General features: G+C 48.0%; 1 protein-coding gene across 4 annotated transcripts in view; it reads right to left on the bottom strand.

The window, feature by feature from the left end:
• Positions 1-5,525: 5,525 nt before the first annotated feature.
• The window catches only part of MOB2 (MOB kinase activator 2), a 644,864-nt gene continuing 626,312 nt past the window's right edge, over positions 5,526-24,077 (bottom strand). For all 4 annotated transcript variants that reach the window (XM_069623962.1, XM_069623963.1, XM_069623961.1 and 1 more), the window contains exon 5: positions 5,526-6,869. In XM_069623962.1, coding sequence (XP_069480063.1) covers positions 6,547-6,869 — 323 coding nt within the window. In that variant the 3' untranslated portion in view covers positions 5,526-6,546. The remainder of the gene's footprint in view (positions 6,870-24,077) is intronic.

Raw genomic sequence — 24,077 nt, 5'->3', positions numbered from 1 at the left:
AAGGATTCCCAGCCTGACGGGCAATATTCATGAGCATGTGAATCCATGCCAGACCCCATGCTGGAGAACCTTGATTACTTGGAGATGAGGGACAACTTCGATTGTGCCCTTTTCCAGCAGGACCTGAACCTCTCCCAACAGGATGTGCAGATGGTCGGATGATAGTCATTTGGTTTTGGGTGGATGGTAGGAGGATCTTGATGCAGTACCCTTGGGTGACGGTCTTGGGAACCCACTGATCTGAAGTGATCACCCCCCGCCATGCGTGGGCAAATGTTAGATGACCCCCGACCGGGAAAGAGTGGGAGGGGACCCATACCATCAAGTCACTTGGAGCCAGAGGCCTGGAGCATCTAGACGCACAGTTTCTACCTCTGCCCTTTCCCTGACAGGAACCCTCTATGCTGGGACTAGAAGTTACTGGAGGAACCTTGACCCGATGCCCAGTTGGATCCTCCCGACCCATACTGTGCGTGAGGAGAGAGAGGAGGACTGCCCTTGAAAGGACCAATGGGTGTTGAAATTGCTGCATTGGACGTAGGGCATAGCGAAGATTTTTGTGACTTTAGGGTCTTGTGTTCTTTTTTAACCATTTCCAAAGAATCAACAACCATTTTCATGAAGAGGCCTGAGTTTCTGGTTTGAAATCTGAGTTTTTCAACCAAGCGTGGCGTTTGAGTAGGGGGTCGCTGGGCAAGGACGCACCCTGCATTTTCGGCAGTCTAAAGTGTTCTTCAGGATGTTGAGTGACCTGCCTGCCCCCTCTGCGACCACCACGAGGAGGCAGGTGCGAATGGGTTCCGGGACCGCCTCAAGGCCGTCCTGTACAAGCCCCACTGGACGTCACTATAGCTCGCAGGGAGTGTGGTGTTGTTGGCAATCCTGGTAGAGTATGCCGCAGAGGTAGTAACCCGCTTGCTAAGGGCATACAACTTTTTGCAGTCTTTGTCCAGAGTAGATTCCACCGAGGACAGTGGTACTCCTGCCCTTTTCCGGGTTGTGGTAACAACCAAAGGGGCCAGACGGAACATGTTTTCTACACTGGGATTAACCGCATATGTGAGTGAAGGTGTGAGCAACAAGTGGGCCAGTCACTTCTTGATGGAGTTTAACTGGAGTGGCCTGACCGACTCTTAAGAATATCCTCCACGAAGTCTGACTCAGGAGCGGCTATGTGTGTAGTGATCAGCAGCCTTTTATAAGAGCATTGAATGTCATTTGCTCGGCTATAGGCGACGAGTCTCTAGGCTGGGGGATCGTCTGAGTTTCCAAGAAAATGTATGGAAGGCCTAGCCAAATGTTTTCATGGGCCTGTGGGCGTAGAAACTTTCGAAAACACATCAGAGGAAAGTTTGGGCGAGGGATGTGTGCTTTGAAACATGTAGTGCGTGTGTCCTTGTCACCCGGATTTGATCTCCCCATAGCACTGCAGGCGGCATGCCTGTGAGACTGGGACGGACACGTGGGAGCGCAAGGTCTCCACCATAAGGTCAACAGCCGCTGAATCGGACGGCAGCTGTAGACTGATTCCTCGTCTGAGGCAACTGGGCCAGTTGGGGAGAGACTCTTGGCCTGCATGATGTAGGCTGCTCGCTGTCTCGTACGCCTGTCCTTCAAAGTTTTCGGTCGAAAGAGTTTACAGGCCTTGCACAAGCGCTCATCGTGATCACGAGGAAGACACCGATTGCATCGGTGATGGGTGTCTACCCAAGGGAATTTCCTGTTGAAAGACGGGCAAAGTGTTATTTATATGTATATATTTACTTGAAACATATTTATCAAAATCTTGATGTGTGTAAGAGACATCAAATAATATAGTGTGTGTGAACATTCCTTTGAGGGGGCTTGGGATTCACTGTACTTAAGCTCTCAGGAGGTGATGCAGGTGGGTTCAAGCCTGGATGCTCGTCCAACGTTACCAATTGAGAGCCTTGGCTGGGGTGCTCTTTGCTCCTGCCCCAACCATATAGAGGGCAGAAATACAGATGACCCCCCCATCCAGTCTTTAGAATCATATTCACCAATACTCTGAACATTTGGAAAGGGATAATTTTCGGATGGTACATCAATAGGTACCTGAAGGTGGAATAGGTGCCCGAGGGGCCTCAGGGTACAACCCTTTATGACTAAATTTCAAAGCCAACACCTCCAGAAATTGGTCTGACATAATACATTGGTAATTGATTCATACATGTGCAAAGATAGCATGGAGAAACCAGGAGTTGAGCCTTCCTCCATTAAAGCCATAGGAGAGGTGGAGGCGTGAACCACAGTCGACCGTGTTATGGTACTCATTTGAGACCACTGTTCAAGGTACCTAAACGTTTGCAAATATAATCAGTACTGAAGACAGAGGCAGACGGTCGATAGTAGATCCTCCTCTGGAAAGAACAGGGGACCTGTGACAATGTTCTTCACTTGGTGCCAAAATATTGAGGCAGTACCTTGAAATAATCAGAAGCGTTAAATAAGTCACCATCAATATCAGACATATGAATAGGCTATGAAGATCAACTCAGATCCTCAAATTTGAAAAGTAAATGCCAGCGTTTGTGTTTATGCTCCGAAGGCACGTCACACTGCATCAAGCCTGGTGCTGAATGAGGTCTATAGTCTTTGATCTTGTAGTGGGAATGACCCAATAAGTTGCACGTTCTCAGGCTGCCTGGTACCCAAGTACCCAGGTAGCGATATCAATACTGAAGGGAGTTAAACTTGACCCCCAAAAGGGAGCTGGGGTCTACCTTCTTAGAAGAGCTGCAGTCTTCAGAGTGACACCTGCCTGTTCAGGATGATTCCAAGGCAGGAACCTTTGTCGCCAGTACCTTTAGAATCTTGTATGGAGTGGAAAGGTCATCAGTATAGAAAATAGTGCCTTGGGACAGAGCTTTCTCATAAAGAGGCAATCACAGATGTGCATGCCCAGAGTGAACTCCTGAACGGGCAGTGGAAAGTCTCTTTGAAGTGGAGTGGGCAAACTGAACATCCGTACAGCGGCACAATGCCAAATCGGAGACAGGGCCTGGTCCGAAATCCCTCTTACTGCCAGGATGCAAGCGTCCTGTGTTTCCACAAAGTTCATGGTGGTTTGTGGTACCGAACCCTTCTTGAGCATGGAGACTGAGCAGGTTCTAGGCTATCTGGGTTTGATACCGACAGAACTGACAGGAACTCACCAGAAGAAAGTTCTTGAGACCGCTTATGCAGGCTCTGCAGTCAGCCAAGGAGATGTGCATACTGCATCCTACTCACTACTTGAAACAGGTCCTCAACGGCATGCGCAGTGAGGGAGGCCAATGTTCGAAAAATATAGGCAGTCAAATTAGATACACATCTGTAGGAAGGGAGGTGCTGGAGGAGCGAAAAGCCAATCAAAAGAGGGAGGTACACGTAGAAGGCTTTTTCCATGACTGAGCTGTAGGGGGAAAAAATGAACTGATAAAGGTTGATGAAACATGGTGGGGGGGGTGTGAGGAAGGAAACAGTCTGGTGCAAGGAAAGACGCTCACGCGTACATGCCACAATCCATAGTTATTAAAGTGGCAGATCGTCTTATGAAAAAGCTTTGTCCTGTGTAGTCTTTGCTGCAAGCATACCCAACCAGTTGGGAAGGATGGAGAGCAGGATGCTAGAGTACTTAACATCTCCAAACATTACCTTTCTACCAATCTTTGACCCCCCGCACCGCCCAGTGGAATTCACCTCCTCACACAATTGTACACATCTATTTAGTGAGGTCCCTATGTAATATGTTTTCCTTCCAACATCATCTGAATTATCTTCATGTGAACATTTTTGAGGAGTAGAGTCTGTGCTGTATAAATCCTCAAAACAAAATTACACTTCAACTACCATTCGGAAGGTCTCTGAGCAAAGAAGATATTTCTGGTGGCCAATAACATGGGCTGAGGAAAGGAGTACCGCTCAAGAACGGAGAACATGGAATTATTTGTAGTACAAGCTAGTCCTTCTGAAGATTTCCCCCATACGTCACTCAATGGACCTGCTGGAACTGTATGCGTTGGTGGACAATACCAGAGAGCAGGTTCAATACTGTTGAAAAGTTCAGTTTGGGTGGAAAGTAAAGTCTTACATTGGCATGATAGTAGCACCAATTACTTAGTCCTGGTAATGTTTTTTCTACTGGATGTTACTGCCACAGACTCATCATTGATTTACCGATATCCTGCTTGCAGTTTCCGAAATCTTTTTCAACAGCAAAATGCAGTGCAGCGTCGGGTCAAGGTTCCTTGGCAGCTTCCATTCCCGCAAAGTCGATGGTGGTATAAATTGCATGCACTTCGCTTGTTGCCTCAGTTCTAGTTTTGCACAGCCGACTTGAGGATATACAAGCCGCATAGGTATTGAAAGAGAAGTGCATTAGAAGAATTCACCCACAGTGAGAGGGGTAGGCTGAAGAGGAATACATGGGAAGAACCACCACCAGCAGAAAGAACATTACCAGATTAAGTAATTTGTTCTTCTAATGGATTGTGTCCCCCCTGCACCCCAGACTTCCCACCTTTAATAGACTCCCATATCAGTTCGATAGAAGGATGTGGGACAAGTGGATTTCTGTTACCGGTTTATATTGTGCAAAACAGCCTTCCCAAACCCAGCGTCCTGACATGACAAGGTGCCCAGACAGTGTGAACTACATCTTTTAATCACAGTCAGCACACTTCTAAAGCCCAGTTTTCAGATTAGACCTATTAGAAGAAATAGTAACTACGCAGTAGAAACTCGAAGTAAGAATCGCTAAGGCGAGTCGAACCATTCAGAAGCGTGCTGTGCATGTAGAAAAATAGAACTGAAGCAACGGGTGCAGTGCATGCTATTTATACCACAGTCCACGTCATGTACATGTGCGGGAATGGAGGGCGCCGAAGAACATTGACGATGCAGCACAGTACCCTCTGTTGTCGAAAAAAGGTTTTCTGAAACTGCAAGCGGGATATCAGTATATCAAAGATTAGGAATCCGTGGGAGGACACAAACTGTAACAAGTGTTCTTACTTCTTGACCAAGGCTCAGCCTCGACAACTCACTCCGAGCAGACACATCTATTAGAGGAAACCTGGACAGTTAATTTGCCAATGGCTGCATAGGCATATTATGATGAATTTGGCCAAGGGAGGAAGACTGAAGGTCCCTTAAAAATCATAGTCTCTCATTCAGACTGGTCATAAGAAGCAATAGTAATGATAATTCTCAGTTCAAACCTAGGCTTTACTGCCTGCACCAGTATTGATGTCTTTTCTTCCAGGACTATGGTGAGACACACAGGCACTGTTATCTGACTTTGCACCCCCGCACCACCCATTGATTACTTCAGCCAATGTCCTACTTGGCTTGCTCACAAAAGGAGAAGGGGGTGGGTAATTGTCATACTGCCGAAAGGAAGGATTAAAATGCATCAGCCCAAGCATCATACACCAATGATTTAAAGGTAATCGTCCATTTACCAGGGAATGGTTACGGGGGTCCCAAGGAGGCACTCTGAGGACACAGACACATGGGCAGAGTAAGCCTCATAGATTTTATTTTAATCATTTGACAGATGAACTAATGTAAGCCAACAGTATCATGTCATAACCATAGTCATTTTTCTTCTAGTACAGGTGGCGAACCAGCGCTACAGCCCCCTCCCTCCCATCAAACATCCATCACTATCCATCATTTCTCACACTCAGACAAATGTTATCCTCCGATGAAAGCCTTGAGGGAGCAAGGAGGTACTCTGAATGAATAGGGTTTATGCAGGGCATGTTTTATGCTCAGCGTTGACTGTTTCAAGCGTCGTCAAAGTGCCAAGGATGGAAGAACAGTCACAACCCTCTTTTGCATATACCACCTCTGCACAAAGCCGTTCCAACTCACGGCAAATCAGTAGGGTGGAGGAAAAGCAGGGTTGGAGAAGGTAGAGCAGAATCCATGTGACAAGAAATTTGTGGTTGAAAAACTTGAGCCAACCACCAAACTAAAACGGAGAAAAATAAACCTGTTTTTAGATCAGTCACTTCAAAGTAAAATAAAAACCACTCTTTATACCAAAATACATTAAAATACAAATAAAACCTGGCAGTAGGATGATGATGCATGAGAGAAAGATGAGCTGTGGTGTTAGTGGCTTTCCCACTGAGGGAAAGGAGATGCTGAAGACAGTTTTCACCCTCCTGCCCCACCGAGAAAAAAAAAATTAAAACCTGTATGGGGGAAACGTAAAGGCAAAAACTGTATCCACAATCCAGTTGGCGGTGATGCAAGAGGAGGAAAAATAAAGACGCTACCAAAATAAAAACAAAGCCAGATGCACCGTCGGCAGCTGTGGCCTAAAAGCCACTTGCCCATTGTCCGCTGCCCTATCACTCCCTTGAAAGTGGGCTTCCTTCCATCCTGCAGGAGCGGTAGCGGCAGCATCCTCCCTGAATTGCTGGGCATGACGTGTGTGTCTGTGCACAAAAGCAGCACACAGACAGACACAGAGCCGCTGACATGGTTCTTAAAGATTTTAGGGTTAGTGTGCTCCTCGTAGCAGGGAGAAGCTCATCTCTCCTTAATGTGGTTCTGTGCTGCGTCCCCGCCGCCATTCTCAGTCCCTCCAGTGCTGATGTCGGCACTGCTGCTGTTGCCAGTGCTTGTGCAGAGCACTTCTGTTAGGTCATCCATGATGGCAGTTTCCTTAGGGTCCACCAGATTAAACTCTCGGATGAACAAGAGGAAGTGGGTATACAGTGTGTTTAGGTGTCCATGAAGTTCAAGTGCCACAGTCTCCTTAAAGTGGGCAGAGTAGATGTGGGCGAGCACATGGAAGAGATACCGAAAGATCTTCTTGACAAGCGACTCAAATGAGTTTGGAAAGTCCTTGCCTGGAAGAGAAGAGACAAGTCAGTTCATTTCTACTGGGTAAGCATCTACATAAGCAGCTAAAAACCACACATCCTTCATGCCTAGGTATATATATATATCTCACTTTCTGCAGTGTTGAAAAATGGCATCCCTTAACAGAACGGGCGAAGTAGTACACAATAGCAACATTTGGGAGCAGGGTTTTCTATTGTAAGCACACATCATGGTTAGCCTCTCAAACTGCAGTTTTCTAAATCTTACCAGTCCGGAAATTCCGGCCGACTAGGTACCTTATCAGTAGACCCATTCCTCCCATGGCTTCACTAAAAAGCTACTTTTCTGCTTTAGCAAAGGTTCATCCTCACAAAGGTCTCATAACTGTACATCTTTGCCGATTAACTGCATATTGACTAAATGGACCACTGCCAGCACAGGAAAAGCAATGTATCCGAGTGACAGCTATTACTTCTTAATCTTAACATTTCAGAACTCCTTTGCTATAGGAGTGTAGACTAATCACCTCCAGGATTCCAACTCTGTACAGAGTGTACAATTCCTCCAATAAACCTAGGACAGAATATACAATGGCCAATGATCAGAACCTAAACAGTAGTGATGGAAGGGGGACAGATAAAAAGGACAAAATCAAGGAAGCAGCATATGTGGAAAGGCAATACGATATGGTACATCTCTTAGTATGGTTAATTCAAATGACCAATGAGCACACCTACAAGACGGAATATGTTACTACTGCTGCCATTAGTTTGAGTGGAACCATTCATAGGAGGTACTCATGTTAGGTAATGGCTTATTCTGAAAGGACACAGTGCCTTACCCGAGGAGCCTGCTTTATATGCAGCAGATGTCCTCAAAGCAACACAAGTCAATGGAATAACTTAAAACGCTCCCCAGGTTACCATAGACAAAATAGAAATGCTGCCAATAATGGAAAGATGCATATAATACACGGATTATGATTTCAGTTAAAAGGTCACTGCTGATGATGGGGTGGAGGGGGGGGGGGACTAGTTGTCAGTGCATTAACATGAACACAGAGGCAAACCTTGGAAATGTAGAAAAAAAACAATCCAAGTACTGAATTTTAGACTCCCGGATTACAAATGGGAAGAGTGCCCAAAATGTTTAGGTAGCAGGAAATCCTGGGAGACTTGTATTTGGTTATTTATATAGCGCTCTTTCCCCATTTGTATGGCCTCAATGCGCTTTGTGGTTGGAACGCCCTTGGTGACCGCAGTAAATGTGGTGGAGGTTCTAAGACTTTAGATTAAGAGCGGCTTGTGTGCATTTTCGCTGGTTTAGGATTTAGGTGGCTGGCTAGGCTCCACTAAGCAGCCCAAAGGTCAGGCACGTGGGTGGGTGCTGTTGGTGATTTGGAGTAGAGTGCTATTGTTGAAGATTCGATGCTTGCCCAGCTATACTGAATGTTCTTTTTTGTTGGCAGTCGCTGTATGTTAGTGGCAGAGGTGTTGAGGTACGTCACTTGTTTCAGTGTGGACATCTATGTGTGCTGCTATACTGGAATGGCATAGCCATAGCTGCATTCTATGGTGCATGGATGTTTGACCGTCTCTGTGGCCTTTGTCCACAAACGTGGTGTAAATTATACGTAGTGTGCTTCAATGTATTTCGGCTGCAGCGTCTTCTGGTCAGAGTGGCCGGCATGGCCTCATTATTCATGGAGCAAAAGTCTGAGCGGCGAGGGTGAGTGAAGTTTGTTGCGGTGAGCCTCAGCGAATCCTGCTGGCTTCCCTGGTGTATTTGCCGAGCAGGAGTGTTGTGCATGGGGCGATGGTTTGTCAAAGTGATCCGATGCGAATGCTGTTGTGCGTGCTGTAAGAAAGAGGAGATCCAAGAGACCGCTGGGTTTCTGATTCATGGGGTTTGTAGCCTGTAGAATAGTGTGATTGATGGTTTCGAAAGCTGCAGAGAAGTCCAGTAGGATGCGTACAGCGCAGCCTTCTGCGTCGGCTGTTCTTTTCAGGTCATCCCAGATGGCGACTAGGGAGCATTCTCTTCCCAAGTGGCCTGAAACCCAATTATGTAGGGTCTAGGACAAAGGTCTGCAAACTTTTTCAGCCTGGGCCACCCAGAGCAAAATTTTGGCAGGCCAGGACCCCCCCAAAAATGCCAAATGGACAGTATGTATTGCGCGCCGTCACCGCACCCTACTCCAAGTATAGTCCCTAGGCTCCCCCACCTGCTCCCATCACAGTTGCTGGGTTCCCTCATCCCCCTCCTACTCAGTCTCTGGGCTCTCCCCACCCCATCACACACCCTGGGCTCTACCCACCCTGCTCTCACCACTATCCCATGGTTCCCACCCATCCTGCTCCCACCACAGTCCGAGGGCCAGTGGCGGCTGGTGAATTTTTTTAAGTGGAGGGGGCATAACTATTTCCCCCAAAAATGCCATAGCGCAGTGAGGGAGCCCGAACCAATCAAAAGGAGTTCGGGGGGTTTTCCCCCGTGAATTTTATTTAAAATAATGGGCTAAAATGTTGCATTGTAGAGCACAATTAAATAGCTTAACTGTTGTCAATTGGTGCTGGGGGGCACAGGCATGACTTTTTAATGGACATCTATGATAGATGTCCAGTAAAAAGATACCATCCCTGTCTCCTGGGCCCCACTGGGCCTAACACAATCAACATGATTATATGTGTATGCAAAGCATGGCATTTTTGACTGGACATCTATGATAGAAATCCAGTAAAGAAATATACCATCCGAGTCCCATGGGCTCCACAGCACCTCAGAAGGAGGGGTGATTTTGGCCGGTGAGTGGGGGAACTCCTGGTGTGAGATGGGAAAGAAGGACTCAAAGATTAGCATTGAGGGGGGTCTTGGAGAAGGTCAGTCTGCGGGTGGGAAGGTGGCGGTGGCATGTGTTCCAATTTAGCGATTATGGGTGTGTCACTGGCGACATTGTGGAAGTGCAGTGATAGGGTATCGCATAGGTCTTGGGAGACTGGTGGGTGCGCCTCGAGCATGCGAGGGATTTGAATTCGGATATGATTCTATGTAGTTCCTTTCTCTGGTTTTGAGCATTTAGGATTCTGTTCCCATAGAATGTTTTCTTGGTTTTTCCGATTTCTAGTCTGTATGCTCTGGTTGCTCTTGATAGGGCGGTTTTGTTCTCGGCTGTACAGTCGGTTCTCCAGGTCCGTTCCAGACAGTGCTTGAGGGATTTTAGTGACCCGAGTTTGGCGGTGAACCACCTGGGTGTTGGTCCTGATCTCTGAGAGGTCTGTTTTGTTGGAGTGAGGGGTGTGATGGCATTTGTAAGCCAGAGGTTTCGATCGCTGGAGGGAAAGTGTATGGAGAGAGCTGACTAGTGAGTGTACTAGTTCTGGGGCGATTACGACTTTTTCCCATAGTGGAATGATATGGGAGGTGGTTGGTGGTGGTCTTGTGTGGCCTTGAACGCCAGCCGCTATGCTCATTGGTATGGAGAAGTAAATTGCTGAGTGATCAGTCCATGATAGCGGGCGGGGGGGGGGAGGGAGGGGGGGTTGGGTAGATATGTTTGTAATGCTGGAAATCGCATCAAGGGTGTGACCTCCCATGTGGGTGGGTGTGGAGATGTATTGTGTCAGGGTGAGTGATTCTAGGTTGTGAGTGATCGGGTCATAGGACGAGTCGAACCAGATGGTAAGTGTTGGGTGAAGGATGAGATTGGTGATCAGTGTTTCACCAAGTGTGTCTGCAAAGTTGTTGTTGTAGCCGGGAGTAGGACGCTGTGGGAAGTGGAGGGTGAGAGTTCCAGTTTTACCATGAGGGATTCTGAGTCTGTCGTTTGAAGTGTCCTTAATTATTAGTGGGAATTGGTGTTTGTGTAGTATCGCAAGCCCCCCCCTCCCCCCCTTCGCGATCTGTTCTGGACAGTAAGGTTGTAGGCGGGTGGAAAGGCCTCGTGAGTGATGGGCTTGTAGTCGTCAGCAAACCAGGTCTCAGTAATGAAAAGGATGTCTGGGTTTTCTTCCGTGATGAGGTCAGAGATGTGGAATTTATTTTTGGATACTGCCTGGCGTTGATGAGTATGGAGGATAGTTGGTGTGTTGTCCTTGTAGGTGTTGGAGCGGGTAGTGTTGTGAGTTGTAGTGAGGGGCTGGGGTAAGGGGTGGAACGAGTGGGGTGGAGCAGAGTGTGGGGGAGGTGCAGTGTGGAGAAAACGGAATGGGGATGAGGGGAACAGGGCTAGGATAGGGTTGGATGGGGAGGTTTGGGTCCTACAGTGTGGTGCGTATACGATCTGGGCTGGAGGATAGGTGATGCTAGGAGGGGCATAAAGTGCCTTTGGTCTGGGCCTTTCCTAGACCTTTGGGCCGTCCCAGGGGTGTGCGTGAGAGTGGCAGGGGCTGTGCAGCTCGGGGTATTGGCCAGAGCTGCGCTAAGGCTGGGGAAGCGCGAGTTGGAGATGCTATGTTGTTCAGAGATGGTGCTGGTGAGTGGTTGGTGGGAGGGGTGGTGTGATTGGTGTTTTGTATGGATCGCTGTGGAGTCCGGTATGTTCTGGGGGACAATGTTCTCTGCTACCTCTCTCCATCTTGTCGTTCTCAATTGAGTGGAGTGCGATCTACGTGGGGGAGGAGGGGGGATAGCAGGTCAGGGTGAGGGGGATTGGCCTGGTGAGGAGGGGGGATAGGTGAGGTGTGAGGGTTGCAGGTTGAAGTGCTTGGATGGAGTGTGTGTTGGTGGTGATTGAGTTTGGCTGCGGTGGGTCTCATCAGGCCTACTGCTCCAACAGCGTGCTGCTCTGATTTGATCAGGTGCTGCACCTTCAATTGGGATACAGCTTCGATCTGTGCACTTAACCGGTCAATGGCACTTGGTCAGGGCAGTTGGGCGGGTTTCACAGGAAAGCCTAGGTTTCACAGAGTGATAATGCCTTTAGAGTTATGCAATCCTAGATAGTGTATCTAGAGGTCTAAGCCCCACTGGATGGTAGGCAGTAATCAGATTGCGCCAGGATTTGTGATTTCCAGGCAGTTGGAGAAGGCCTAGGCTTCACAGCATGGCAGATGTGAGAACTAGGCAATTAAACTAGAGATTCCTAGACAGCGTGAGAGACCCATGTTTCATAGAATGGCAGATATAAACACATTCACATTTAAGACTCCTAACTAGTGGGAGAGAGAATGGCAGATAAACACATTTGACTCCTAGATAGTGGGAGGGAGACCTATATTTCACAAAATGGCAGATCTGAACGCACCTAGATTTGAGATTCCTAGATAGTGGGAGAGAGGAAGGTTTAGTGGGGGAGGTCAGCCGGGTGAGTAGGGGTTGGGGAGAGGGATATAGGTTTTTGGCTGTATAGAGCTTTTGAATGGTATCTAGGGTACTAGCTGACCGTGAAGGCTTTCCTTTTCCTTGAGACAAACTTAAGGTGGGGCATTGTCATCTGCTTTGGGTTGTAAAAAAGTGTATAGGGAATTGGGGTTAGTGGACTGTTAGGCTGCTTGTTCCCCTGCTGACACCTGCGGACACAGTCTGGAGCCGACATTTGCTGTGGGGCCCTTCGCCGCCAGCGCTGCAACGGGCAGAGGGCTGCCTTAGCAGTGTGATGCTTATGGGACCTGTTGGCCAATCAGGGGAGGGGGGCATGGACGGGAGGCAGGAAAAGCAGAGAGTGAGAAGCTGGGGCCTGGGATGAGCTCGAGCTTTCAGGACTTTGAAATGATCACTAGATCCTCCCAGTCATCTCTCTGCTGTGACCATTGCACACAGCCATTCTTGTACTGGTCTCATGTGTAGTTGTGCATTGGGTATCTGGTAAAGGCATGATGCCATCATTCCCATTAGCTACATACATTTCCTTAGTCATCAAGTGAGAAGGCTGATTAAAGGGATACTACTGCTGGGAAAGCCCAGATTTTCTCTTTGGAGATGCATACTCTTGCTTCTCTGATGTTTATTATGGCCACCAAGATTTGTTCTAGCTGGGAGGGAATTCTTGATTTGAGGACATACACAGAGAAGCCCAATTGATCAAGCCAGAGATGTGTGCTTGGACTGCGGTGGAGATATTGCTTGGCATAATTCCCAGTTATTAGCCTATTGTCTAGATAGGGATACAAATACACACCCTCTCCGCACTGATGGGCCACCACTACTACCAATATTTTGGTGAATACACGCGGTGCTGATGTCATCCAAAAGGCAAGAACTTTGAACTGGTAATACTTGTTTTGGTACGTTGACCCTGAGAAATGTGTAATGCTTTGGGTACGTGTATGCATCTCATGTCCAATGTGGTCATGCAATCTCCCATTTGTGAAAATGGAATAACCTCTTGTAAGGTTGTCCTCTTGCATTTTTGTGCTTTGACAAGCTTATTTTCAGTAGTTTGTGGATATAGCAATGGGTGCATCTTTTTGTCCTTCTTGGGTACCAGGAACTACATGGAATACATTCCTGTGTGGAGTTCTCGCACAGACAGCATTTATTTATTTTTATATTTGTAAAGCGCCCAAACCCTGAGGCACCAGGGTATTGTTGCAACTAGTTACATGAATCAAACTTAGCTGAGGCAATGTACATATCGATTTGCGAAATGCATACATATACCATCCAGTGCAAAAAAGTCAAACAGATTTTTAGCAACTCATAGGACATAATTGATACTCTGATCTTGTGTGTTCTAATTCCTTTGGGGGATTTTGAAGGGTGCTTTTTGGAATGAGGCAGTAACTAAATTCCACTGTGACCAACACCAATTGATCAAGGACTACTTTGTCCGTGTTTATTCTGCATGAGAAAGGAAATCCTTGTTTTTCAGTAGGTCCATCCCCTGACTGCATCGCCTCTGGCTCGACCTCTTGCTTTTCTGACCTCTCTGAAATGTGCCTGGAAACAATGCGATTGATGTAGGGTTCGCTGGTATTGAGACCCCAAGCTATGGGTGGTTTGAACATGCTGGTAAGAAGTGGTGTTGCTTGGCGCTTGTTGGTGCCTGTAACCCTTCCTTTTACTCCCCTGGTCCCTGGATGTGAATGTTCGGATCTTCAGGGTCTTGAGGTCCTGTTTTGCCTTTTCAAGTGTTGCATTAACAGCTTCTCCAAACAATAGCTCTCCATCCATTGGCTTATTAATGAGTCACCAGAGTATCTGGTTTAAAACCAATAAGTCTGATCCAGGAGCATCTCTTTAGGACCGCTGCACTTGCCAATTCCATCAAAGCTGTTTTTAATAACAGCAGGACTCCAACCGTCCCTCCAAAATAATGGTTTGGACTTCAGCCTTTAAACTTTCTGGGAATTCTTTTATCAACACTTGTATAGGATCCCAATGAGACCAGTCATATCAATTGAAAATTGCAGACACATCAGCAATACACCCATTGAAGTCTATAGACCAGTAGGGGGCAGTGCAACTTCCAGAAGAATGCCAGAAAACAGGCAACACACAATAATATGATGCACATGGCCATAGCAGAATACAGAGTCCCGCATCACTTGGGCAGGTGTGAGACAGGTAAGTGTCATCAGGGGAGAGGATTACAAAATGGGGTGGGCCACGGAGCATGACAGGTGGTGCAGAGGAGAGCCCAACACGCATTCGGCAGGCAGCACACTTCAACTTCGCTTTTTTTTGTGAGCAATCTACACTCATAGATCCGCAACACACATTTTATGCTGCAGTGTTTGACCGCTTTCCCATTAGAAAAAGCCTTATGCTTTCCCTTGGTGTCTCCGAGGTGGACAATGGTGCCCCACAGCATTTAACTACCAATGAGTCACTACAATTTCCCCAATTTACTAAGGGATCTCTTCTCAACATGCATATTTACAAGGTGTCCCATGACAGATTCTATGAGCGGGACATACCATGCCTCTGGCTGTGGCTCCTCTAAAATGTCCTCTATACAATCCTTATGTTCTGGGGTTGGCTGTATGTTTATGCCAAAGCATGTCACTGCTCTTTTTAGTAATGACACATACGAGCATTGGTCCTCATTTCACATGTTGGGTAAGGGAGGCGATATGCAGAGTTATGCATCTTCCAAAGATGGTAATACGAAATCCTGGGATTCAATGTCATCCACATCCCAAATGATATGGCTACTAGCCTGTTGGAGGGAGAGATTAATGTTCTCTGCTGTCATTTGGATGGTAGGTGTCTTTGGTGACACATAGCGAAGTGACACCTAATGTCTATTCTGCCTTGTTTTCTGCTGTTTCATCAGCATGTCCACCTTAGTTAGTGTTTGCATAAAGGCATGATCCTGCCAAATAATGCAGGTTTTCCTCCTCATGCGTGTCACAAAAGCCTTCTGGACTCTTCTCCATACGTCTCGTGCGCCAAGTATTCCCATTAATCTTTTATTGTCTTGATGTGCACAATACTTTGCATAATCTCTGCATCTGAGCCATAGCACTCTACTGTTCTGACAGAAGCCTTAACAATATCCAGGGTGGTGTATGAAATATCCCGGGAGTGTGCTCTTGAGGTGCTGGTAATGCATGTGAAGGCTACCCTGCTTGTGTGCATCAAGTGCCTGTGTCTGATGCGGTTTCGACCTTATTGGTCAGTTTATGTGTTTCAAAGTCTATGCTTTTCAGTGACATGTTTTGTACTTTCTTTTACAGGATGTTCTACGCCAAGCTTTTTGTGTTTTTCTGTGTCGAGTGACTGTTTCGATAGCTTGCAGCACCCAAAAGGGACAGCATAGCCATCAGTTTGTTGACGTAACAACTTGGGTCGGTTTGCTGGGCGTTGACTGACCAAGGCTTTTTAAAAACTCCTTGGGTTTTTCAGGGGCAGCAGACCTTTCCATGACAATTTCTTTTGCCCTTTTTGCAAGGTAGACTGCTTAGTCCATTTGGGAACTTGCGGCAACCCTGTATATTTTGTCTTCTTTGGCCTCGAGGGTATGGCTCCCCTGTCCCCCACAGCCCCCCTCCGCCCCACCCCCAACCTCGTAGACGCCATTATGTGGCTCATGAGTCTGCATTTCGGCGTGCTCTACAGAGATGCAGGTGAGAGGCCATTATTGTATACACATGTAGGCAAACTTGGTTACTCACTCCTGAATATAATTTCACATGTAGCCCGTTGTTACTTAAACGTGGAAAAAAAGTGATGGGGCTTTATCAAATGCAGGGTGGGGAAGGTTTTAGTTATTTACATACTTCGTGTGAGATTTCCTGCAGCTTATTCTAAGACACTACAGGGGTATAACAATGCAGCTCAAAGAGCGATGAATGCTATGACTATTTATAGACTATCCCTGAGATAACATATGGGCTTTCCACAGACGGTATAAAAGTAAACACTAGAACTACAATACACCAAGGTATCTGACCAGCTGAAAAAATAACAGAACAGTTGTGAAATAACCTGTAAAGTTACAAACATTGCATAATCCATGGTGTGCATTTAGCCCCGTTGGCACATCACACTACTCCTCACACTGCACCTTCCTGCCCAACCGTGCTCATTCTGAGTGAAATGCAAGTTAACATGAATACGTTTCGCAAGCAATATGCCAGGGATTAAAAGAAAGAAAAGGATTGGCTAATGTTTTCTTGAGAGGAAACGTAGGGAAAGGTTCACTTTTTAAAAATATATTTCCAATACAGTCTGTTGCCAAAGACACGCCAGTTACTGGCTTGTATCAGTTTCAATAGCCATTGGTGGTGTTTACATTTAAAGATGGGCAGGGTGCACTCAAGTTGCATTTAATATAAGATGTGCTGCTGATTAGAATAAATGGAGATAGGATCTGCAGGAGTAGGTGCTGCGTCAAGTGCATTCTCTTAGGCTTTAAGCTGGCTGTGCTTTGAGATTTAAAAAGGACCAAACCATCGTTCCCATGCAGTGGAAAAATAAAAATGTTCATTTAACCGAACATAGGAAAGCCTACTGAAATGCAATATGAATTTTAAGGTAAAAGAAAGATTGCAGTCGGCGAGTTTCTCAAGTACTCCTTTGACTTGCTAGGATTGCAAAAAAACATACATATGATTTATTTAATATGACTTGGGATTTGTAAGCGTCCCTTAGACCATCATCAAGTCTGCTTCAAAGTGTTCTAATCTACATTAGTTTGCACCAATTTTGAGAGTTCCAATACCACTCAGCACACAGCCTGTGGTCCTGTCTCCTGTCGTATATACAGTCAGGGCACTAAACTCCATATTCGCATGACGCAAACATTTATTGTTTACATTTGTGGAGCGCCAATGGCATCGTAGCGCAGTTAAAGACCAGTTACTCACAGCGTGGCTTAGCATGCAAGAGGGGGGGGGAGGCGTTGCAGACATGGGCATACAAGTAGGGTGGATCACAATGTTAATTGCTGGGCCTACAAGGGCCCTGCCTTATGATGTCCATAGTTTTAGGAGAACAGCAACTTGTTCAGGGCTTTTCGGAAGGCCCATTAAGATTCCTCCGCTGTTAGGGCAAGTGGGCGGGCGTTCCAATGCTTAGCAGCCAGCGTAGGGAAGCTGGACTCTCCTTTGACTCGGCTGAATTTTGGAATTACGAGGAGGTGCGAGTATGGTGACCTATTTGGTCTGTTTGATTTGGCCAAGACAATTAATTGGGTAAGATATACTGGTGATCTATTCAAAAGTGCCTTGAATATTGCAGATGGGGAGCCAATGGGCTTCCATTCAGACAGTTAGAGGTGTTCACTTTTGGAAACGTTGAGTGCAGAGCACAGGGCATTGTTTTGGATTGTCTGCAATTTTTTGAGGTTTTGTTTGTAGGTGCCTGTAAATGACTTATCCGAATAGTCTTTCTATAGCATGCATCTGCTTAGATCACATGCTTTGCACTGGGAGCCATCTAATGGGTGGGTAGGAGTATTACATATTGTTTTTTTAAATTAAAAGGAGGGCGCCGACGGGAGATCCTGTCACACTAGCCCTACCATACATATACAGGGACCCATGATCCTTCACGCATGGACGTCCTCAGATCATTTGTTTTTCTGAAGTCTGCTTGTATGTACTGTGTAGGTGCAGTCAGGGACATGAATTGAGCAGATGCAGAGAGAAACCGACGAGAGCCCACCTTACATTCATTTCCGTTACAGTAGAGGAAATCATTTATTTTGAAGTATGAATGACTTAAAAAAAACTGCCACCCCCACCAACAGCACATGGAAGGCTCTGACTCCCCTGCACTGAACATGGCAGGAACCAGAAAAGATTCCTTGTGTGCATGGAGCATTGGAGCCAGAGAGGCCTGCCTGTAGAGGAGTTCCTCGGAGCAGCAACAGATTCGGGAAAAGGAAGGAAAACGTTACTTTGTAAATGTATGTTCATGCATGCTTGACAGGGTGTGTGTGTATATATATGGCCTGCATTACTCACCAAAATAGCATTTCTGATGATTGTATCTGATTAGATTCACATGCTGTGGATACAGTCCGACATCTACTGGTAATCTGGGAGCATTGCCTCTTTCTTTCGAAGATCACAAGGGGACATCGACATGGGCGTGACTGTGACAGAAGCTGAAGTTGAATCTTGATGCTTACTCTCGAAGCCAAGCTGGAAGAAGGTGGTTAACTGTGGTTTCCCTTTGAAGCATTCTGAAAGCTGTTGTGCCTTCAATAAACTGATCCAAAAGAGGACCTGGCTAGAATACCTCTTCCCAAGCTACGAGGGAACATTGTGTAGACCGCCAACCTTTGCCCAAGCGCCCTGGAAGCCAGCCTTCAAAAGACTCAACCGGAGACGGGGACCGCCGAGGAAACTGAAGAGAAGAACCCAGACATTTCGTCGACTGTCGTCAACCAGGGTTCAGAGGATCGCCGTAACCGCTGGAGGCCCGTCAAAGCTGTGTTGCCCAGAAGTGGGGACAGCTTGATGCCATGCCGCCAACGACCGGAGCCGCAACACTCCATTGCCTAAGACATTTGAATCAAGGATGCCCTTGCTCATCACCGTTGACCACTTTGTTCTGCCGGAGAAAGTCAAGGTCACTGACGAACCGAGGAGAATTCGCCGGTAGGTTTCCTGCCACCCGAAGACCACAAAGATGCTGATGACCCGACGCTCTTGCTGGGCCAAAGTTCTTCATTGACTCGTTGTGGCAACAAACTATCGACGTTGAGGTGCAGCGCAGGCCTCATCTTCGCAGGATGTCCACGATCAATGAGCCCCGTCAGGACCGAAGGTGTTGCCTCAACGACATTGTTCACCCTTTTCTTCGAGGGATCTTGACGATCCGTGGCTCCTGCCTTAAAGGGAGTTCACTCAAGAAGGAACCACTGACGACCAGACATCGAACTCTGATAAACCAGGTACATTGGGGCAGTAGATATTTTTTTTAGACGGAAATAAGACTCTGCTGAACAATATTACATTTGAAAGTAGTTAAAAATTTCATTGTGAAACCTAGGCCTTTTTCCCCACTATACAGGACTCTCAAACTTAGGTGTGTTGTCTGTTTAAAATGTGCATTTTGAAAGTAGTGCCGCTCTGCGGCTTTGCCTCCTAGCAAAGCACTCATCTAGCAAACCTTTCTACCACTAAGCGCCGGTCTTATCCAATTGCCAACTTGTCTCCTCTACCTCTTTCTCGTCTGCTTGCTTCCTTGCCCTGTGTCCTTCCCTAGTGTTCTCCTCTACCCCTTCCCACTCCCTTCCTCTGCTCTCCTGTCCCTACCTACTCTATGGTGCTCTCTGTCTCTCCTATATTTTCTAACTGCTTCTCTATCGACTATCCTGCTCTGCTCACTAAATCTGGTATCAAGAAGTTGAAAAAGGACATCCTGGTCTCCAACCCAGGCCTCCCTATCGCGGACACCTATACCAGTGCCTCCTCCAGGCAAACTTTCCCCGACATCCTCTGTCATTCCCTCACCAGACCAATGGACTCTACATATGGTCTCAGTGCCTTCTCCCTTCTCTTCCTCTCCCATTAATGGTGGCACCCATTAAGGTTTACTGGAATGGTACCATCTTGGTCCAAGGCCCTCAAGCCAACCTTCTCCTCTGATAGATGCTTCCCGCACCTCATTAATTTCCTTTCTTCTCCTGCTGTCCCCTCTCCCCTCCACAGCTTCCTTGCGTACCCCTGCTGTCTCCTCCTTGGCTACCTTGCCCTCTCTTCCTTCCTCTTCTGCCCCCCTCTGCCCTCGGGTTGCTTCGAACACCTCTGGAGGGCGTACCTCTGATTTGTACCCCTCCCCAGAAGTCTTTCAAGGATGGCAACCTTCTCCATATTGCCACTCTATACTCTTGCGCAGCTGTCACACTCCTCTGACATCTGCCAACTCCTGGAGGAACTTCACCTCAATGTCCTCTGTCTCACTGAGACATGGTTCACTGGCAGCTCTGTCACAAGGTTTGACACTCTCCTCCCTGATGGCTACAAGATCTTCTCCGTGCCCAGATCCAACTGTTTCCGGAGGGGGTGTAGCCCTGATCTTTCCCAAGTGGATTCCTGCCTCTGTCATTCCTATGCAGGTCGACTCCTCTTTCGAATGCCTTGTCTGCAGGCTCTCTTCCCTCTCTTGGCCATTCCCTTACTGTGGCTACCATCTATCGGCCACCTAGTCAGATCTCCTTCCTGAGTGGACGGACCTCTCCTCTTCTCTCCTGGTCTCAACCAATTAACTCCTCCTTCTTGGAGACTTCAACATCCACCTAAATGCTTCCTGTCCTCCCACTGGACTCTTTTGTGACCTCTGCGTTTCTCTGCGTCTCTCTCTCTGTCTGTGTCTCTGCGTGTCTCTGTGTGTGTGTCTCTCTCTCTCTCTCTCTCGCGCTCTCCATTCTCCCCTCTGGCCCGAGATCACTTTCTCCTTTCCTCCCATCTCTCTCTATCCCTCAGGCCAAGCCAACTCCAGCACTGCCACCTACCTTCTCGGTTGTCCAACCCATGAAGTGTGTGTCAGTTGAGGCTTTCGCTGCCACCTTCTCCCCCCCTCCCCGGCGGACTCACACCCTGACACAGCCCTTTCCATGCTCCACTTTGCTATATCTGATACTCTCGATGTTCTTGCCCCTGTCATAAGGATCCGCTTGAAGCCCAAATACAAGTGCAACTTTTGGTACAACTCATACCTAGTCACCCTTAAATACAAGTGCAGGGTGGCTGAGAGGAAAAGGCGTGCTTACGGTACATCCTCTGACAAACTGGCCTCCCACCTGCTCCAAAGGCAATACCGGCTCGCCGTCCGCACCAAGAAGAGAGCCCACATCTAAGCCCGTGTCTCCGTGACATCTAACAACTCGGCCAAACTCTTTCAAATCTGCAAGTAGCTGGTCAATCCTGCTGCAGGATCTACCTCTCTGGTCCCCTCCCAGGCCCTCTGCACGGCCCTGGCTTCTCATTTCATCTCTAAAACTCAGGTGTCTCTGTCTCTCTCTCTCCTACTCCCTACTCTTCCTCTGGCCCTTCAGCCACCTCTCCCCCCTCCTTCTCTGCCTTTCCCCTGTTCTCCATAGACAAGGTTCCTAAACAAGTCTGATCTATGAAATTCTCGTCAAAACAGGTTCACATCTGTTCCTCCAAAACCATCAAAGACCACATTGACACCCTGGCTCCTGCTCTGGCTGACTTCTGCAACCACTCCCCCACTGGAGTCTTCCCCTCCCCCTGAAGCACTCCCTTGTGCACCCTCTTCTTAAGAAACCATCTGCCGACCCTTGCTGCCCGGCTAAATATTGTCCAATCTGCATCACTCCTTTCCTAGGCAAACGGTTACGCTCATCTGATCTCTGCGGAGGCGTTAGCTGCTACTGGTCCTGTGCTTCTGAGTGATAGACAACCTCCATCTGGTTCCCAGACTAGGATGGTCCCGAACAACCTCACCGGGACTGCTCCTGTTTTGCAATGATGGGCTCTCCGTCTTGCTGTCCTCGCAGAGGGGCTAATCTTCAGGAACCCAGTTACTTCACTGGTTCCTTGTGAGGACTGACCAGGGCCAGCTGCGGCGTAGTCCTCAAGTGTGACTTTTCCCCTTTGTGGCAGTCCGGTAAGTATTTGTGATCCGGTGAGTATTTTGTGCCTTTTTATGTCCTTCGCATCTGTTGCAATGTTGCTCGTTAATGGGGATTATCGTTCGTGCTCACCTTGTCCCTTTTCCCCTTTTTAGGTGCTGATGCGGCTCCGGAGCGCAGCGCGATGTGTTCAGACTGCGATGAGTGGCAATGGGTCACCGTATGCAGATGTCCATGCCGCGGTATGCAGCGACACGAGCAACAGGCAAGTGAAGCTTTTAATGTGAGCACGAGCGAACTTGGCAGTGTGCATCCTTTCAAAAGTCTTGTGCTAACATTTCTCTTCTCTTTCCCAGCGTAGCGGTCGTGAAGTGATGAAGGATTTGTGGGTGAGTGAAGACTTGCAAGTTTCCAGGTTTCTCCGCTCGTGTCGACGAGGACAACTGTGCGTCTCGAGGTAAGCAATTGCAGGCTTCTTGATTTCTCAGGTAGACGGGATGAAATCTGCAGACATAATCGCGGTGAGTGTCACGTTGCAAGGCAAAGTAACGCAAAGCACGGACTGGAGCAAAGGCAGGGCTTAAATCGCCTATGCTGTAGCCACGCCCACAGGCGGTCTGGCTGGGCACGCCCTACCCCTCCCGACACGAGATGCTGATGGGCACACCCTGCTATGCCCAGTGCATGATGCAGGTGTACAGTGGGCCTGGCAGGCTTCCCAAGTAGCTCCCTTCCTGGGGTTGGATGGGCATGTGAGCCCTAGACTGGGTGACCATGACACAAACTGCTGGAAAAGCTGGCCATCTCCCAGCTTAATCTACACTCTGAAACTGTTGGTTGTCTCCATGACCATCAGTCTGGCTTCAGAGCTGCCAGAAGCACAGAATCCGCTCTCCTGAACATCCGTGAAGACCTGCTCTCCAACCTTGACCCCAACACCCCCTGTGTACTCATCTTACTTGAGCTCTCTTCTGCCTTTGACACGGTCAACCATGCCACCCTGCTCAACCGTCTCCGCGATAACCTGGGTATCACTGATAAGGCCCTGGCTTGGCTGACTTCCTTCCTCTCCGATTGGCCCTCCCAGGTCCAACTTGGGTCCTTCCTCTCCTCTATCTGTGGTGTTCCCCAGGGGTCTAACCTCTCTCCCTGATTGTTCAATACCAGGCACTTCTTGCGCACCGCATTGCCGCCCTCTGCCCCAACTTTCAGTGCTACACTCAACTCATTTTCAGGCTCCCTTCTGCCACCTCTTCTCCCTCTCTCATCTACGATTGTCTGTCCGCCATCCAGGAGTGGTGTGCCACAAATGAGCTCTGCCTTAATGCCAGTAAGACAGATTCTCCTCATCGGCACACCTGCTCCCTCCTTTTCTGTCACTCTCAGGCCGGCCTCTCTTTGCCCTCTTCCTGTTCCCACCTGTGAGGCTAAACACCTTAGGGTAATCTTCGACTCCACACTTTCCTTCTCTCCTCTCCTCACATCTGGCATCTCTAAGAAGTCACACTACCAACTGCACCCCCTCAGAGGTATTCCTTCTTTCCTATCCTTCCCCCAGAAGCTCACTGTCTCCAGAGCTCTGGTTCTCTCTAGGCTGGACTACTGCAACAGTCTCTTAATCTGCCTGCCTCTACTCTCTGCCCTCTGCAACTCATCCAAACAGGACTGCAAGACTTGTCCTTGGCCTCAAGCACAGGGATCTTATCTCTCCAGGACTGAAATCTCTGCATTGGCTCCCAGTGGCGGCAAGGATTAAGTTCAAAACCCTCTGCATTGTCCACAAGGCCTTCTGTGGCGTGGGGCCTCAATACCTTCAACTCGCTCTTCCTAAAGATCTTCCTTCTCAAGCACTTCGCTCATCTGCCTCCAACTACCTCAGGGTTACTCGCTTCTCCAAGCAGCGAGTTGGTGGAAGATCTTTTTTTCTGCTGGGGCCTCCCCTTGGAACAGCCTCCCTGCCTGTCTGAAACTTGAGGAGAACCATCTCCGGAAGTACCTCAAGACCTTCCCCTGTGCTTGCTCTCCTCTCCCCAGCTCATTTCCCCCAGCTGAATCTGAAACTGGTTACCTGGCTACCCTCTGATCTCGGGCCCAGGTGCCCCTCCCTGCCAGTTGCACACCTGCACTGCACCCCTGGCAACCCTTGCACTCAGGAACTGTTTCTGTATCCCTACAGCCCCTACTAGCACTTGACACCCGATGTCTGCACTTACCCGTGCACTTGCCATAGCTGACTGCACTTATTATTTATTGTCTCCATTTATTTTACTGTTGTCCTATGTACTGCACTGCCCCCTCCCCT

Source organism: Ambystoma mexicanum, chromosome 11 (genome assembly GCF_040938575.1).
Source record: "Ambystoma mexicanum isolate Mex_15411 chromosome 11, UKY_AmexF1_1, whole genome shotgun sequence".
In the NCBI taxonomy this organism is placed as follows: Eukaryota; Metazoa; Chordata; class Amphibia; order Caudata; family Ambystomatidae; genus Ambystoma; species Ambystoma mexicanum.
The sequence above is the reverse complement of the archived record's forward strand: the minus strand, read 5'-3'. Positions and strand labels throughout refer to the sequence as shown.